At 34.5% G+C, this 17,803-nt stretch overlaps 3 protein-coding genes and 1 non-coding gene across 4 annotated transcripts; 3 read left to right on the top strand and 1 right to left on the bottom strand.

Moving 5' to 3' along the window:
- Positions 1–1,193: 1,193 nt before the first annotated feature.
- On the top strand, positions 1,194–4,518 carry LOC105172888 (NADH dehydrogenase [ubiquinone] iron-sulfur protein 8, mitochondrial). The gene is made up of 8 exons (XM_011094493.3): positions 1,194–1,353; positions 2,113–2,209; positions 2,793–2,846; positions 2,931–3,022; positions 3,268–3,381; positions 3,737–3,804; positions 3,895–4,006; positions 4,084–4,518. Exons 1-8 carry the CDS (start codon positions 1,300–1,302, stop codon positions 4,177–4,179), a joined length of 687 nt encoding a protein of 228 aa, XP_011092795.1. The 5' UTR covers positions 1,194–1,299; the 3' UTR covers positions 4,180–4,518.
- A 485-nt stretch (positions 4,519–5,003) lies between these two features.
- LOC105172889 (Clathrin adaptor complex small chain family protein) lies at positions 5,004–7,527 on the top strand. Its single transcript, XM_011094494.3, has 7 exons — positions 5,004–5,273; positions 5,418–5,460; positions 5,572–5,633; positions 5,797–5,893; positions 6,520–6,590; positions 7,028–7,119; positions 7,209–7,527. The coding sequence occupies exons 1-7, from the start codon at positions 5,205–5,207 to the stop codon at positions 7,264–7,266; spliced, it is 492 nt and encodes a 163-aa protein (XP_011092796.1). The 5' UTR covers positions 5,004–5,204; the 3' UTR covers positions 7,267–7,527.
- A 395-nt stretch (positions 7,528–7,922) lies between these two features.
- On the top strand, positions 7,923–7,994 carry TRNAQ-CUG (transfer RNA glutamine (anticodon CUG)). The gene has a single exon. It is a non-coding gene; the product is annotated as a tRNA-Gln (tRNA).
- Positions 7,995–8,096: 102 nt separating this feature from the next.
- Positions 8,097–14,075, bottom strand: LOC105172890 (putative LRR receptor-like serine/threonine-protein kinase At2g16250). The gene is made up of 4 exons (XM_011094495.3): positions 11,596–14,075; positions 10,157–10,285; positions 9,918–9,940; positions 8,097–9,220 (listed from the first exon to the last, which is right to left on the bottom strand). The coding sequence occupies exons 1-4, from the start codon at positions 13,545–13,547 to the stop codon at positions 8,598–8,600; spliced, it is 2,727 nt and encodes a 908-aa protein (XP_011092797.1). The 5' UTR covers positions 13,548–14,075; the 3' UTR covers positions 8,097–8,597.
- Between the last annotated feature and the right edge of the window lie 3,728 nt (positions 14,076–17,803).

The raw sequence follows: 17,803 nt of genomic DNA, 5'->3' as shown, positions 1-17,803 counted from the left end.
TTCATATATATATATATATATATATTTTGTTTTGTTTTGTTACAATAATGTATTTTTACAACAAATAATTATAATTACATCTCTTCAGATTTAATATAATAATACATATATTTTGTGTACTTTGAAAACTTATATTTAAATATTTCTGATATTTGCTTTCGTCTAACAAATAAATCAATTCGTTACTCAAAATTCACTGAATTTACTGATATTATAAAGAGTGTTGATCGACTAAGACAAGGGACAATGATCATCAAAGTCGAATACCCATCATCTGTTTTGTGCTATTATTTTAGTGTCTATCGTTTACCTTGTGCTACTACATAGTTATATATAGTCCATAAATTTGAGATCTATTTCGTATAGGCGTTGATAGGATGTGAAACTTGTTATAAAACCCACCCAACTTTCGGACTCAACACGTCTAACCTGCAAGCTTGATTATTTTTCGTTTTTAATTAATTGATGTAATATGATATATTTTTTTTAAAAAAAAAATAAATATAATTAATAATATTCATGAATATTATTCTGAGTGAGTTTTGGACATAATTGGAGGCCCACTTCAAGTCCGATTTGGGCCTAAAAAACTTAGAATTGGAACCAGTCATATAGAATTTGATCCATGAGCCGTGTGTGCTGATTCACATTTTTGCGCTTAAATTTGTAGGTATATTATTTTTGTAATTTAAAATATTTTAAGGGACAAATACTAATTAACAGTTTTAAAATTATTATTAAGTAATAATCATTTGGGTTTTATCAAAATATATTTTTATTAAATTGTTATTGCGATATATTTATAGTGATAATTTAGTGAATAATGACTAAGTTTGTTTAATTGAATTGATGCTATATATATATATATGTCACTAATCTTTTTAAGATTTATTATTAATTATTAACAATGAATCTCAAATAAAAATTATGATAAATAGTATTAAAAATAAAATAAATATTTTCATCTATCAATATATATAACTTAACATTTACTAAATTCAGAATTTGCAAACAATAATTTAAGCTAATTTTGTTATCATATCTAATAATACATTTTCTTATTATTAAATTTTTGAGCTATTTTACCTATTAATATATTTAAAATTAAATTATTTATATATATACATATTTTATCTATTATTTTTTTTTCTAAAAAAATAAATTTTCCGTTCTTTGAGAGTTGAGTACACCGCCTGTGAGCCAAGCCGACAACAGCAGAATATTAGTTATAGGCTTATAGCTTGCGATTGGCCTTCGCTTGTTAGAACAGCGCCACACTCACAGCTTCTGAAACCCGCGATGGCTTCCATCTTAGCCCGCAAATCCGTCGCTGTGCTTCGTGCTCGTCATCTCGTAAGCCTTGTGATAGAGCTTCGTTGCTTTTCCTTTTGATTTTAGTTCTTATTCGTTTACGCTTTTTGTACGGTTTAATTTCTGGTTTGGATTTTTGAATCCGATGGTAATGGTTTGGTTTTTATCCCATAATCAGTAATTTATACGCTCGTATTGGTGAGTGAATAAGGAAAAAGCGGTGAGGAGGGAGGTATGTTGGTTTTATTTCGATTTGGTCTTAGGGTTTCTTGTTTGTTCGACGAGGTGGAGCAAGTGTTTCGGATCTAAGATGATTGATGAGAGGTTACGAGAGTTTGAAATGGAGTTTCTTTCTTTTTCCGGTTTCTAATATGATCTACCTAGTTTAAAACAAACAAAAATTAGTCGGCATTGTGCTAATTGATGGATCATTTTTACGCATTTTGTTCCAGAGAAGCTGGAACCATTGTCAAACTATTCGGCACTTCCCCTCAGACTTGCACTCTGAACTATTCTCTCACCTCCGTAATATGTTCTCTTTTGTTTTTACTTGCTTTCTGTATCATGCCTAGAACTGCAATTTCAGCAGACTCGAGAATTGTTACATTCTATCTTTCATTTGGGAGTAATGTTATGGTGCTATCTGTAATTATGTGAAATAGTTAAAATGACGTTATTTTAATTAAATATTCTATTAAGCAAATGCGTACGTTGGTTGTTCTCATATGTAAGATTATTTCACCACTCTGTTTTTTATTTTTCATTCGCCTTCTTAAGTCTGGTTCTTGTTGGAAATTATAGGCTTTGGCGGGGCAAGGATTGCAGAGACCCAGCTGCATTGGGGCAATATGCAGTGAACGTTCATTTGCCACTAAGCACTCCTTCTCTACTGACAAAGGTTTGCACCATGTTCTGTTCATTTTAGCCCTTCGTCTCCTTGTGTCTTATTCTCAGCTAAAATATTTTTGGTACTGGATGCATATAAAATATTGCCATCATCTATGAGCAGCAAATGTTCTATAGCGCTTCTGTAGCTTTGCTAAAAATGCTAGTGACAGAGCATCATGATTAGTTTCAGGTCTTTTTTTCACTTACTTTGATCTTAATAAATACAATCAGCGAGCATCATTCGTGCTTTTCATTGGGACTGTCCATGTCTTAAAACTTGGAAGGACACTCTTCTAACGTCATGCTTGGCATACTGTCCTCTAAATTAGTATTGCTGAACGATGTTGGACTTCTGGGTAGAATTTATGACAGATTTTATTAAGGCAGTTATTAGAATTTCTTAGAAGTTGGCCTCGATTCTTAGAAAGCTCCATCTGCAATACATTAAAAATGCTGTGCTGCTTGACCCCATATCACTGCCTGTCATAAGATGACAGATGCTATTCGATTGAGTGTCTATTGGGGTTGGGAACAATGATGAGATGTTAACTTTCTGTAGCAGATTTTTATGTTCTTGGGGTTATTTACTACAGATGACGAGGAAAGGGAAAAGCTTGCAAAGGAGATATCAAAGGATTGGAATTCTGGTAAAGGGCCTCTATAGATCTTTCTTTAGGCTTTAGTTCTTCTGTATGCAATGCTAATCTCTTTCACTTGTTGCTTTTCTCAAGTTTTTGAGCGGAGCATAAATACATTATTTCTCACTGAAATGGTTCGAGGGCTGATGCTGACACTGAAATACTTCTTTGACCCGAAAGTCACAGTATGTATCCTTTTTTTTTTTCCTTATTAGCCCATGGAGCTTGCTTTACCTTTATCAAACTGATTATGATTTTGTGCGGATGGAGCGAGGTTGGGTTTTTAAGGGTGATGTTTGAAGCAAACCGCACTTTGAATTTGAACATTGCCACTTAAATGGGGAACTGGACCAGCTCATCGTCTAGCTACTGTTATAAATTGGAAGAAATAGAGTCCTTATTCATGTCTGAGAATATCATTATTTTACAGATTAACTATCCTTTTGAGAAGGGGCCTTTGAGTCCTCGTTTTCGCGGAGAACATGCTCTCCGGCGTTATCCTACTGGAGAAGAACGCTGCATTGCTTGCAAACTATGTGAGGCTGTAAGTCAATAGTTTCCAGCACACTATCTCTACTACAGTTTGTGATGTGTTGTTGCAACAAAAATGTAAATTATCTTCCCCGAACCAGAAAAAGATGCATGAATTATGAGGCTTAATAAAATGAATGCTTACTCCTGTTCAATAAGCTAGATAAAAGTAGCTTACAGCCAACACCTGTCGTAGACTTTGTCTGTCTTACATGTCCATTTGACCCCCTGAACCTTTAATTCAAGCTGATAGTATCATCTTCTTTTATTTGTTAGGCTATTGCTTGTAGGTTGCTCTTGCAGCTTGATATGTGAGCCTTTGCCAATCATTGTTAGTTTAGCTTGACTAAGTGTTTGTTCCTTCACAGATTTGCCCTGCCCAAGCAATCACCATTGAAGCTGAGGAACGAGAAGATGGGAGCAGACGTACGACTAGGTAAATGCTCATGTGTAACTTTGTGTCTGTGTTCCTCCCTCGCTGTCTGCTCCACATGCGCCATAACTCTTTACACTTTAAATGCAACAGGTATGATATCGACATGACAAAGTGCATTTACTGTGGTTTTTGCCAAGAGGCATGCCCTGTCGATGCTATTGTTGAAGGGCCCAACTTCGAATTCGCTACTGAGACACATGAGGTTTGATCTTTATTCTTTATCGGCTTGAATACGCTGTAGAAAAAGCAAAACTGATCATGTTCGTCTCCATGCAATAGGAACTCCTCTACGACAAGGAGAAGCTTCTAGAAAATGGTGACAGGTGGGAAACTGAAATTGCTGAGAATCTCCGATCTGAAAGCTTATATCGTTGAGTTGAGAGTTCAATTTTCAGCGTCGGCAAGAGATGGAGTTGGATGTTAATTCTCAAAGATGTGTTCAATAATAAGGAATGTTGATCTCATTACCTCCTTTGTGTTTTATTTCTTGTTGCTCTATATGTTAAATAGGCAACATGGGATCGGAAGGCGAAAAAGAACTTCTCATGAAGAATTGTTGATTGTTCTGTCGATGGCATGCTTTAGAACTACAGAGGAAAACAATGTTACTATCTGTATGCGGTTGATTCGCCACAAGATTTTTAAGTAACTGTGGGATTGTGATCTATCTGTTCTATTCTACGAGGAAATAAAGGCTTCCGACACTGATTGACATTTCTGAGAGGTACAAGGTTTAATTCCAAATGTAAAAACGTGTACTTGAAAACGCTGTGGACGTTACCAAACTTTGCGCTGTGCTCAATCTTTCCTGTCTGAAAGTGAGTAATGACTATCTTAAATAGTTGCCCTTTCTTTAAATATTAAATCAATATGATTATAAATAAATTATAATAATTTATATAAAATGAGATAAATAACTATGTATTTTATGGGATTCGAATTCACTTATTAATGTAACCTCAAACACGTATAAAATATATATTTTAGTGAATTTTAACTTTTTTTATTTATCCTACACTGATATATCATAAATTTAAAATAATGTAACTGAATTTTATCCTTTCTTAAAAAATAAAAGAAACATATTTTTAAAATATATGTTGTTAAAAACTTGTAATAGTTATAAATGAAAACTTTAACATAAATAATAAAAAAGATAATAATAAATTGATACACTTTTGCAATCTTTCTGCAAAACATCTTTTCAGCAATCGCATTTCATCATACTTCCCTAAAAATACTTCGAGACCAGCCTAATTAAAACCGCCAGGTCCTCACCGTGAAGGAATTTTCCAAGTGCGACTTTCCCTTTACTCCCAACTCACACTCACTCACGTTCGAGAGAGAGAGAGAGAGAGAGAGAGGTGTGAGGTGAATTGGAAGGGAGTCAGCGAAAAACAATGATTCGGGGAGTGATAATAATGAACGATCAAGGCAAGCCTCGCCTCATCAGATTCTACGAATTTCAGGTTACCAGAATTCTTCTAGTGTTAAGAAATTACTCTTGATGTGTTGCGTCATTGAGATATGTTCTTTGTATTTTCTGTTCTTTAATATTTTTTAGCTGATTTTTGGATGTTGTTGGTCGATCTTAATTCGCGGTGTAAAATTAGCCTGTGGAGAAGCAGCAGGAGCTGGTTCGAAGCATTTACAAAAGTCAGTTCTTTGTTTCTATTTTACTTGGGGAAAGAAACGGATGTGTATTTGTTTCCAATTTTTTATTATAATTGAGTTCCTACTATTAATTAATTGTGCTGTTGTCTGCAGTTTTATGCAGTAGAGCTGAGAATGTCAGTAATTTTGTTAAAGTGGATTCGCTCTTTGGGCCGGTAATTTTCTGTGAATTTTCAATTTCTTGTTTCAACATATGCAAAATTGTGCAACCAATTAGGTGTTTGAAATTAGTTTGTTTGTTTCTTTTCTTCCCTTTTCACTTTTTTGTTTATGATTGTGCTTGGTGTTTGTTGAAGAGCTATGATCGTCAACTTGCAGGATGTACGGCTTGTGTACAAAACTTTTGCAACATTGTACTTTGTTTTCATATTCGATAATTCTGAGAATGAGCTTGCAATGCTAGATCTCATGCAAGGTATGCATTGTCGATTAAGTACTCGTCCAACTCTATAGCTTTAAAAACTTACATTTCCCCAAAAAAACTCTGTAGCTTTAAATTTCTGCATAATTGGGACTGTTCTAAAAATAATTGATAGATCATAATTGAAGAACTAGAAACGAGGATGGGTGATTCTAGCACAGGGCTTCAGCCAATGACTCAGCTGATTCACTAGATCATCTTCTGAATTAAGTATAAGATAATGTAGCATCCATCATATCAGAACTTATTTTGGTAACTGAAAGGAGATGTAAAGAGCTTTATTCCGTCGTTTGTAGTTGAGGCTACTTCTATAATTCGAGTTTTCGATGCGCTCTATCTATTTTTTTAAGCTGTGCTAGGGAATTATTGATATTTTCAGTTCTAGGGATAAATTGTTTTCTCAATATATCTATTTTTCTAGCATTCTCCACGCATAGTCACTTTGGCTGTATCTTGGATATATTCATTTTGGGAATGGTTTTAGGTCATCACATCCATGGCAAGAAATGAAAAATTCGCCAGTGTTTTCTTCTATATTTTGAAACTTGCGGATAGTGCTGTTGTTCATTAAGATGACTTCATTTATTAGTTAGTTTGATATCTGAGTTCTGTTATGACAGTTTTCGTGGAGACATTGGACAAGTGTTTCAGTAATGTGTGTGAGCTTGACATAGTGTTCAATTTTAACAAGGTTAGTTTATTCTGCTATCATTATGAAAGTATTTACCTACATGATTTTATATTAGGAGCGAGTTAAATTGAGATTCAACATACAATTGTTTGACTGATTATTCTGGTTCAACTATATTTGGTGGGGTCGTTCACAAGGATCATGTATGCCATGCATATCTGTAGACTTTTATTTCTACTTAGCTCATCAATGGTTACATGAAAAGGGAGAAATTTATTGAGGCCACCTGGAAATGAACTGTCTTAAGCTGGTTTCTATAAGCGAAGAGCTGTAGGTGGATTTTGCTACTTATCATTCAATATCTATCTGCACCATGCCAAACAAAATGACTCCTTTCATGTTCTACTGAGTACCAAGGCAAGCATGTGGAATCTCTGAGTACTTTTAGCCTTTTAGGTGACAGCAGAGGCACTCATATTCTGTTATCTGTTTTTTAGGTGCATACAATTTTAGATGAGATCATATTAGGTGGCCAAGTGCTTGAGACAAGTTCTTCAGACGTCGTGATGGCGGTTGAAGACATATCAAAGTAATCTCTTGCTCTCTCTTTCGAAAGAGAAAAGAAAAGAAAGAAAAGATCAGATATTTTAATTGATGCCACCTATCTATTCTTTGCAGGCTGGAAAAGAATTCAAATTCAATTATTCCATCTATTCCTGGTTGGCAGGGTCGATAGCAGCAGAACGCATGTAACTTCTTTGATTTTAACAAAGTTATGTTAAGTAAAGCGATTGAGACCTCTTTTGCCATCTATCTCAATCCCAGCATCATCTCAACAGTACTCGGAAGATATATTTGACATCTACTTTCTGTGAATGCTGATTTATGGTTTTCTTTAACAAGCAATATTTCATATCGCGGGGCATGTCCCTGCAATAGAACAACATTGTTGAGTGAGACATTCCTTGAATGAGATGATTCCATCTTTATTCTTTCAGCAAGATGAACTACACCGGACCCATAGCATTTTGGTACGGTGCTCACATACTTCTATTGCTAGTTTAGTCTATCACAGAGTTATTAACAATTCCTATATTTCCTACAGTAGACTATGGTCTCTAACTTGCTTGTCGGATTATTTTCATCTCATTCATTCGAGTAGGCTAAAGATCAAGAAAAAGTACCCCAACATATCTTACTACCTGCAAGAAACTATATCATATCAGCAATTATCAGTATTTTATTTCACACCGAATCACGTAAAAAAAATTCATTTTAGTTACTCTTCTTTTTCGTTCTGATGAGATGCCAAACAATCGCTAAACTAATCCGCCCACTACGCTTGGGCATAGGTGCAGTGATTATTGTTTATATAGCAAAATTAAACAAGAAGGTCCCATGGTCTAGTGGTCAGGACATTGGACTCTGAATCCAGTAACCCGAGTTCAAATCTCGGTGGGACCTAAACTCTATATCTTTTTCCCCTCCCAATTCACACAATTTCTATTACCAGACTTGAAGAGGGCATCCAGCATTTCGTACATCCCTATTCAGGAAAGAAACTAATTAGACAAATGAACAATATACTTCTGCTCTTTTTCTCCTTCCAAATTGGAAGACGCATATCCAAAATGTCATAAAATGTACATTTCACCAAAGACAGATAGAACATGTAAATTACAGCCAAAAAAACAAAAAAATTGCAGCTTGTTTAACCAAAAACAAGCCTCGAAACAAAGAACAAAAGAACCACCACCATCCGACCCTTGCTATTTCTAAAACCTGCCCAGCAAATCTAAACAAGAAGAAAGAAAAGAACTCTTCTAAATCTGCAAACAGTTGGCTGTCACTCTTGCAACAAACACGCCATTGGCTTCACGTCCATTTTTCGTCCAAGAAACAGAGTAACTTCCAAGGAATGCAACTGATCATGAATCTGGCTTGTTATCCCCAGCATACATCACAGGGGAGGAGAATGTACAGCAGGACACTAAGCAGCGAAGACATCAAAATCTGGAGCCTGCCATAATTATTGGCAAAGAATCAAGAAACCATCTACTCCCCTATTTAATCCTCATGCAATCTCTCTGGATCCTGCTCGTCCAAAGGCTCCGGAAAGATATCCTTAGACTGCCGTCTAGTTGAAGACGAGTGACCATTCCCCTCCCCATTCTGACCGCTCCCTTGGGAACCCGTCGTTCCTGACTGCTTAAAACTGCTTGGTCCTTCACCTTTGTGAGAAGTCATTGCTGCTGACGTGGCCACAACATCTGAAGAACTATGTCGCCAGCTGCCGAAAAGAGCAGCATTCCACGAGCCTCTAGAGGACGTGGTTCTAAGCCTGGCTGAACTAGTCTGCTCTTCTCTTACAACCTTAAGAGGATTTTCCAAAGCTTTAAGGATGTACCTCATTAGGGGCCGACGAGCAGGCTTGGGATTTAGACAAGACCTAGCAACAATAGCCATGGCCCAGACTTCCTCGAGGAGATCCTCATCTATGATTAATGATGGATCCACGATGTTTGTGACGAGCTCCTTGTCATATATGCTAATGTAAGGTAATGTTGCTTCCAACCATTCCTTTGTGGTGGGATCGGTGGAGGAACTAATTCCCAGCTTACCGGTTACAAGCTCGAGCAGAACCTTCCCAAAGCAGTATACATCATAAGCACATGTTGTGTTCGCTGAACCTGGTCATGAAGTCAGAAGAATAGTTAGAACGTTACTCTATGAATAAGAAATAGGAAAACTGGAGTCAATAAACAAAATTATGAAGCATGTTTAATGATCTTATTAAATGTCCGCAACTTGGATTGGTGACATTGCTCGGCGAATCAAAGGTCATATGCTTTACAAAAGATGAACCAGATGCTATAAACAAGAAAAGCCATGGAAAACATAGGAGTACGAATAAAATAATGATTCTTTAGTTGGGCCGTTTCAGGGTAGTTTGTAATCAACCATCTAAAACACAGAATAGTCGATTCTTACACTTCAGAAGAATAAGTCAGTGACAGATTGCTCGAGAGCTATGGGTTCTTACGAACATATAGCAAAATATTTCAAGCTTCGGCTTTCTAATTTAAAAAATCTAAACTGCATTGTCATTCATTTGAAGATGACGAAACATTCTACTCCTGCATCATCAGGATAGGCAATAACTTCAAAACTAATAGTTTATATTTAATCAAAGCATGTTGTGGAATTCCATTCTGAAGTCTGCAGCACCGAAGGAGGACAGTCACACTCATATTCCACAAATACAGAAAGAAATAAATTCTGTAATCAAATTACCAAAATAGAATAGGCCTGAATTCAGAGTTCTAACTCATAGGCACGAAAAAGGTAGTAACAAAACAAAAATCAAATGAAATGATCTAGATATACCTGAAACACCTTGGTCTGATGTCCTGCATATAAGGAAAAAAAAGAGTCACAATCTGAATAAAGCATCTAAATAAGAATCTTAACATAAAACCTGAAGTGGAAAAAGGTAATTTTCATACTGAATAATTCTAAATTCAGCAGAAAATATTTGCAAGTATAAATGACATGCGACGAATTAAAATTTCAAGTGTAAGAATATTCAACTGTCAGGACTCAGGATCACAAAAGGAAATACTAACTGTGGCAACCGCAGCAACCTTGTGATCCTACTTTGATGACTGTCACCTTCTTGAGCACAAACCTCACTCAAGCTTCCTAACCTGACTTCGTACCTGTCATCAAGAAGTATGCTGCTGGCTTGAACATCCCTTCAAGAATACAAACACGTAAATGTTATTTTTGTGGGAGATTAGAGTGCCTAAGCAGATGCAGTACACAATTTATCAATAACATAGGTATCACCGGTAAGGATTTCATAGATACAGAGCCAAAACTAAATGGCAGCCTAAACCCAATCCGAGCTCTTTAGACACTGATCGAGAAGATTACATAGTAGAGAACTGGAACCTTCTATCTAATAAACTTCTTCTCCAGTTCTTACATTTCCTCTTATTTCTAGCTACTCTAAGAGTTTCGAATTTTAGAAATACAAAACTTCATCCTAGTGCCATCCAAGCAACGAATGAGCAGGCATCTGAAAAGAACCAAGAAACACAGCAGACAACAATAATTGAGTGTTTGTATGAAGCCTTCAAGAGCCTAAACTCATAAAAAAACGAAAAAGAAAAAGTAAGAGAAAAACATTGTTTCATTAGAATTACCAATATATTTAGTAAGGAACATCGAAAACTCAATGCATTTCCTAAATAAATATACAAGTAGTTGTACCCCAGCTGTTGAAACTATCTCCAGTGAGTATGTGGTGTTATTTATTTTTTGTTTACTTGAAAAACTGCCGCACCTCTCCAACTTGTACTCAGTTCTATTTCTTATAAGACCAACGTAACTCCAGTTGAGAACATAAATTGGCTCAAGACAATGGTTAAACGGATGGGCACCATCCAAAATGCGAAAGGAAGAACAGGATGCCCACAAAACCTTTTATTTACAAGATTTTTGTCTCGCTTGAAGGGATGCACTTAATCATAAGTCATAATTGCAGCAATAGTCCAAGTTTGTCAAAAACTTGTTGGAGTTTGGTTAACATATTTCAGCAAGCACTTCATTAGTACCCTAAATGGTAGGAAAAACCAATAACAATAATTGTAATATCAGAACTTGAGCTTATACCATAGTTTCAACAACACTTACTTAAAATTAAAATATAAAATGCAGCCCTCTACTTTACGTGCTTTGGTAAATAGCTTATGTCAGAATAACAATAAAATGCATACACAATGCCAATTGTGTAATAGTGCTAGAACATTGGCATTATTACAAATCTTGCACATTTAGCAATAAAACGAATAAACCTAAACAAAGAAAAAATTATGCTCTCCTGGTCAATTGTTTCTCATTAATCAATCTCCTGTGTTTTGTTGTAGTACAACACAGAAATCAATAAGGCAATCAGCTGAAAGTCAACAGTTAATTCTTGACTTTTAAGCAAGAGTATCTTTTATTTCTGTACGGCAATAGCTCAAAGTCGAAAGTTTAACAAGTGTGAATTCAGTAGTACCTGTGAACAAGTGGTGGAGTACATTCATGATGCAAGTAAGTCAGACCCTCAGCAGCTCCAATTGCAATTTTTAGTCTTGTTATCCAATCCAGTGATTGTAAACTGTCGTCATCTGGATTTGTTTTCTTGAACAAAGCACTGGACAGGTCTCCATTTGGCATGTGTTTGTAAACAAGAAACTTCTCATTCTCATTCTCCAAACAATGACCCAAGAGAGGGACGAATCTAGGATGGGAAACCTTGCTAAAAAGCTCCAACTCTAACATGTATGCTTCCTTTTTGACTGATGACTGCAAATCTATCTTTTTTATTATTACAGGGATTCCACCTTCAAGTCTTCCACAAAATAGATCGCCGGAATGACCATGCTTGATCAGATTTGCATCATTTAATTCACCGGTGGCTTGAAGAATCTGCTGATATGTAAAGGCATCTCCCAGAGTGGAAAAGTTCAACGATACTCCAGGGTCAGGAATTTCGCCAGCTGGAACAGGGCCCACGCCGTTACCTCTTTGGTTTGTCGTATCCCTCTTGCGCATGCATACAAACAGCAGTACAATTATCACTACCAGAAATCCAATAAGCCCAATACCTCCCAAAACAGAAGCTAAAATAATAACTAATTTATGGCTCTTATTGTCAGATTGTGGTGGAGGATGAGGAGGTTGAGTGACATTTGGCTCTCCGAAGTTATCGAATACCAAACCCCTGTCTGCATAGAATGCGGCACAATCTGTCCGTGTCCTCTGATTAGTCACATTTCGGAGGCAATTCCTACTAAGAGATGTGTTGCCACGTGCATAAATCGGAACTGGACCATCGAAGTAATTGCCCGAGATGTCAATAAAACCAAACGTTGTAATTACAGGTGTAAGAATTCCATAAAATAAATTCTGGGAAATGTTAAATAGGGCAACAGTTCCATTAGCGATTGAACTGACACTAGGCATTACACCGGTAAAGTTATTCACAGACACATCAAGGAATCGCAACGAGGGAATTGACCACAGCACTTCTGGAAACTCACCAATGAAAGCATTATGACTCAGAACCACAAACTGCAACCGAGTCAAAGGAGGAAAGAGATTAACAGGTAATGGTCCTGAAAGAAAATTGTTCCAAAGTACCATTCGCTGCAAACTTCCCAGCCCTCCCAACTCCGCAGGCACTGACCCTGACAATGAATTAAATCCAAGATCAAGCTCAACCAGACTAGAAAGATCACCGAGTTGGGCAGGTATTGTAGAAGACAAACTGTTCCCTGAAAGATTCAAGAACCGCAACCCAGACAAAGTCCCAATTCCAGGAGGAATAACTCCAGACAAGAAATTCAAAGACATGTCCAGCAAAGTAAGGTTCCCTAGTGCAGCAAACGTTGCCGGAATAGACCCTGTGAGCAAATTCTGCGAAAGATCAAGCACAGAGAGCCCAAATAACTGACCTAAACTAGATGGAACTACACCAGTAAGATTGTTATTAGACAAATGCAGTTCAACTAAGCTACTTAAATTGCCAAGAGTGAATGGAATAGCCCCATTAATCAAACAAGACCTAAGATCAAGCAGTTGGAGTGAGGCAAGCTGCAATCCTAACCAGTCAGGAATTGAGCCCGGCAATCTAAAATGCGAGGCGTTGAATGAAGATAGAAGAGTCAAATTTTGGAGGGCGTCCACTGAAAATTGAGGGTTTTGACTTCCCCTCCTTGTTCTCCTGAACCCTGAAATATTGATTCCAGTAACCCGGCCATTTGAGCATTGAATACCCGCCCATGAAGTACACGGGTCGGATTTTATAGGCCAATCCTTAGCCCTCAACCCCAGTGAAGATCTTAACTGAAGCAACGCCAATCTTTCTTGCCTCGAGACTAAGAATTGCTGCTCAAATGTATGACCAAACAGAAAGAAAAACAAAGGTAAACAAATGAACACTACCCTGCTCCACTGATCCACCATTTCTGCTCCAACTTCATTGAACTTCAAGAAAAATCACCATCATGATCACATATCTATACATACAAACAACAGGTGTTTGCTACACTCACTCGGAATTTAGGGATTCTAGGTGCGCACATTCCATACACGCAGCTTAAGAAATATTAGAGAACAGCGAAAACTCCCCTTGAAGCTTACCTCCACGAAAAACGAATCAAAGCATTAGTTTGATCCTTCTTCAAACTCTATTCCCTTTTGTAATCACGAAACAAAACATACAAAAGAGCAAAAAAAAATCTCTTCTCTCTCCTCATTGTTTTCACTTTGCTCCGGCTGACGGAGGAGAGAGAAAAGGGTTTTTTTCCTTTAAAAAAAAGTCAAAATTCTGGGTTTTAGGTGGGGAGAGAGAAAAAATGTGGTGAGAATAGTGAATGCTGAATATTGAGCAGTAATAGTGATGATGATGGACTGTAGTAGAGAGAGAAAGTGAGAGGCCAGTCTCTCTCTCTCTCTAAAATGGACACCACCGCGCAGAAAAAGGTGAAACTATTTTCCTTTTTAAACTTTAGAGAGAAAAAAGAACTTTCGCCGGCGGCCGCCGAAACGGGTCACCTAAGACGGGCACCAAACGGGTATGGATGGACCACTCTATTCGGGTTCGGGTCTGACTGAAAAAGGGAGGCAGTGTGACTCCCATTGGGGGTTTGACTGCCGAAAATCCCGCCCAATACAGCTAAGCTTAAAATTACTCCCCTTCTAATAACAACAATAATATTAATTTTATTATTCAAAAAAAGTAATTATTTTTTAAAAAATTATTTTAAATAGAAATAAAAACTCAAATGCTTCATGTTATTTTATATAATGCGAATAAAACGTGCATAAATAGAAAATTATTTATTATAATTCTTAATTTAGTGATTCTTTTAAATTATGTGCGAAAATCCAGTAAAAATTACATCACAAAAAATTAGTACGGCGGTATCATTGACCACCGTTTGTAGGTATTGAGGGATTTTTCTTTTTATATTAATATAGATACAAGATGTGGGTTATTTATATAAATAGAGTAAATTATAAGGTGTAAATATAATTATTTTAAAACAAAAATTAAATACTTTTTAAATAAGTGAATTGCAGTGTCGTAATTAAGTAATTATTATTGCACATTGTAATCACCACTACTCGCCTTTAAAAAATATTAATTAATACATGATGACGATTGATTGATTGATTGGTGAATCATTAAGTCCAATTTTATTACACACACACACATACAGACACACATGTCATAACATATTCAGAATTCCTTAATTTAGGGAGCTATTTATTCAAAAGGTTGAATATAAATGCCAATCTTTAACAAATATGAACTTATGGTAAGTTAGTGTGTTTTATGAATTATTTATTTTTTTTCCTTAATTTTCTCACCCATTGTACCATTCGGCCATTCATAAGACAATTTAGTGTATCAAAATTTTCAACTTTTTATAAATGATATCTCAGTTTAGTGGTTAACATTAAATTTGAGTTTACATAAATAAATTCGAAATCAGGAATTCGAGTCTCATCGGACATGTAAATATTTGTGTTATTTTATGTGAGTTATTGATTTATCGTACTGTGAAATTCCTAAAATACTGCACTTTTTCTTGTATCTCCCGACTCTCAGTTTTCTTTCACCAATGATCTTGTAAATCTACGCTCCTACTTTGCACGCGCGTTGATTGTGTCCCATCCGGTAGTACAGACTATGTTTTTAACTATTTAATTTATTTTATGTTTTGAAATTGGACATTTATTTAATAGTTAAATTCATATTACATTTGAGACATTATGTTTCAACGTATAATTAAATAATACATCAATTTAATCAATAAACTTATATTATATTAAATTAAAATAACAAAATTTATTTATTTAAAATAAAATCACATTTTACAAGACTCGAACTCATAATCTGATAACATCAGCAAACAGTTGCATTTAAAAGTGAAGAAGAGAACAGTAATGAGTGGAAGTTGGGTTTGAAGAGTGGGCATCTAACAGTTGGTGGGAAGGCAGTGGACATAAACTAATGCTCTCTCAAGTGTTGGTAGGAAATTAATAAAAAATGTGGGTGGCTGTGCCAAATTGCCAATACCTCATTGGAAACAATCTCAATATCAGTTCATACAATCTCAAGTGTTGAAACTCCATGGGTTCGAATCTCATTTTATATATGAAATATTTTTTTTATTGAATAATAGGTACGTTGTTTATATTGAATAATAGATATTGATTAGATTTAATGTATTTGATATTATTGATTAGAGTATAATTGTTGTAATAACTTTATTAGATATTGATATCCGATATGAATAATTGTAATTAATTTATTTCAATTAATAATATTTTATCGCTCGTACTTTGAAAAATATTTGCTTATACGTATTTACATTGAAAATATATTAATTTGACGATATAGGCCAATATGTACTTCAATATAAAATATAATAATTTTATTAACTAATTCAAATATATTTTAATTTCTACACATAAATCCATACAAAATTAAAAATACATAGACAGGCATGCATCAATTAAAAACAAAAGAAAAACTCACATATATAAATATAATTTTTCTCACTTTTTTTTTAATAAAAAAAACTTATGCTATATTTAGATGGAAAAAATTTTAAAAAATTGAAATACATGAAAATACACAATAGTATAATTTAAAATGAGAATCGAATGATTTAAATAATAACTTCATTAAAGTCTCTTAGACACTGAAAATAATATATATAATATAGGTCATTAATATGTAAATTTCGTTCCACCCTAAAAAACTATTTATTTATTTGTTTGCAATTTTTCTATCCCATTCCCATATATATATAGAGAGAGAGAGAGGGGGGGAGAGAAGAAAGTGAAAGGAATATTGAGAAAAGCTTTGTTGCCTTTTTGAAAAAGTATAAAAGTGGTAACAATTTATTTTTATTATTATTAGAAGAAGAAGAATTGGTCAAATACCTTTTTGGCAGTCAAACCAAATTATTCTATTAATATCTTTGATGGGATTATCACAAAATCTGTCTTTTATAATTTTATCAGACGACAACAACAATAAACTAAAGACACAACCAAACACCCCCCCCCCCCACCCCCACCCCAACCCAACCCAACCCCAATTTTATTTGTTGTTGAACTATACGTCATGTAATAATTATTTCTCTAAATTAACAAATATAACACTTACTCTCTATAATTAAATATTTAAATAATATCGCCCGTACATTATATATATATATTTATTTAGTTCAAAGAATTTCGTTTTCTTAGTATTTTTGCATTTTTGTTTAATTAAAAAAGTTGGAAAAAATATCTATATAATTAGTGGGTTAAATAGTTAAAATTTTATTTTTTTTACAGACTCAAAGTTAAATAATAAATAAGTACAATAGAAATACAAAAAAATTCATGAAAATATTTTATTAATTTAATAATAAAATTAAGTTATTAACGATTTATTCTTTTAGATATAACTAATTACATATTGGTTTTTTAATATATTTTTCTTTAAAAATTATGATAAAATATATTTATTCATTTTTTTCTAAAAATGTTTAAATTTTGGTTAAGCATATATATATTTGTCAATTTCTTTTAAGAAGCATATATGAGTTGTTGGTTATATTATATTTATTATGTATTTACTATATATATTAATTTATACTCCACTTCTAATTTAAATTCATCACTTATTAAAAAATAATTTGATGATGATTTAACGTGCAAAATACTAAAATATATTAAAAATAGTATAATCGTTCAGGCATGAGGGGCATTTTTGTCCAACAAAGGGAATAAGTGTTACATTTATTAGTTTAGGAAAGTAAAAATGTTACATGATAAATAGTTCAAGTGGGCAAAACTTATTTTATTTCAATTGTTTTTTCTTTTTATTTCTGCCGAATTTTAACTCGATTTATATTTCGTGAAATATTACGAAATCCGTTAAATACTAATATATATTTTTAGTCTAAGATAATAATTAATTGAATTACAATTATTTAAAATTCTCAGCTGTCCCTTTAATGCACTGTATCGCTCTACCATAGCGCAAAAATAATACTCCTCGTGGCTTAGTTGTACCACTTACTGCTTCCTGCATTCAAAATTATAGATGAAAAATAAATAAATCTATATATAAATATAATTAATTATAAAATTTAGATGCAGAGTTGTCATGTACTATTATATATGCAGATCGGTTTTGCAACGTAGCATGCGTG

The sequence above is a fragment of the Sesamum indicum genome, linkage group LG10 (genome assembly GCF_026168435.1).
Source record: "Sesamum indicum cultivar Baizhima isolate 11 linkage group LG10, ASM2616843v1, whole genome shotgun sequence".
In the NCBI taxonomy this organism is placed as follows: Eukaryota; Viridiplantae; Streptophyta; class Magnoliopsida; order Lamiales; family Pedaliaceae; genus Sesamum; species Sesamum indicum.
This window is presented reverse-complemented; position numbering and strand designations above follow the sequence as displayed.

Excerpts from the sequence above, each read along its gene's own strand:
- LOC105172888 (XM_011094493.3), top strand. The coding sequence starts at position 1,300 with ATGGCTTCCATCTTAGCCCGCAAATCCGTCGCTGTGCTTCGTGCTCGT. Across the intron at positions 2,210-2,792 it reads CTCCTTCTCTACTGACAAAG|ATGACGAGGAAAGGGAAAAG; the intron begins GTTTGCACCATG and ends TATTTACTACAG. Across the intron at positions 4,007-4,083 it reads TCGCTACTGAGACACATGAG|GAACTCCTCTACGACAAGGA; the intron begins GTTTGATCTTTA and ends TCCATGCAATAG.
- LOC105172889 (XM_011094494.3), top strand. The coding sequence starts at position 5,205 with ATGATTCGGGGAGTGATAATAATGAACGATCAAGGCAAGCCTCGCCTC. Across the intron at positions 5,634-5,796 it reads TGGATTCGCTCTTTGGGCCG|GATGTACGGCTTGTGTACAA; the intron begins GTAATTTTCTGT and ends GTCAACTTGCAG. Across the intron at positions 7,120-7,208 it reads GCGGTTGAAGACATATCAAA|GCTGGAAAAGAATTCAAATT; the intron begins GTAATCTCTTGC and ends TATTCTTTGCAG.
- LOC105172890 (XM_011094495.3), bottom strand. The coding sequence starts at position 13,547 with ATGGTGGATCAGTGGAGCAGGGTAGTGTTCATTTGTTTACCTTTGTTT. Across the intron at positions 10,286-11,595 it reads ACTCCACCACTTGTTCACAG|GGATGTTCAAGCCAGCAGCA; the intron begins GTACTACTGAAT and ends GTATTCTTGAAG. Across the intron at positions 9,941-10,156 it reads AGGTTGCTGCGGTTGCCACA|GACATCAGACCAAGGTGTTT; the intron begins GTTAGTATTTCC and ends CCTTATATGCAG.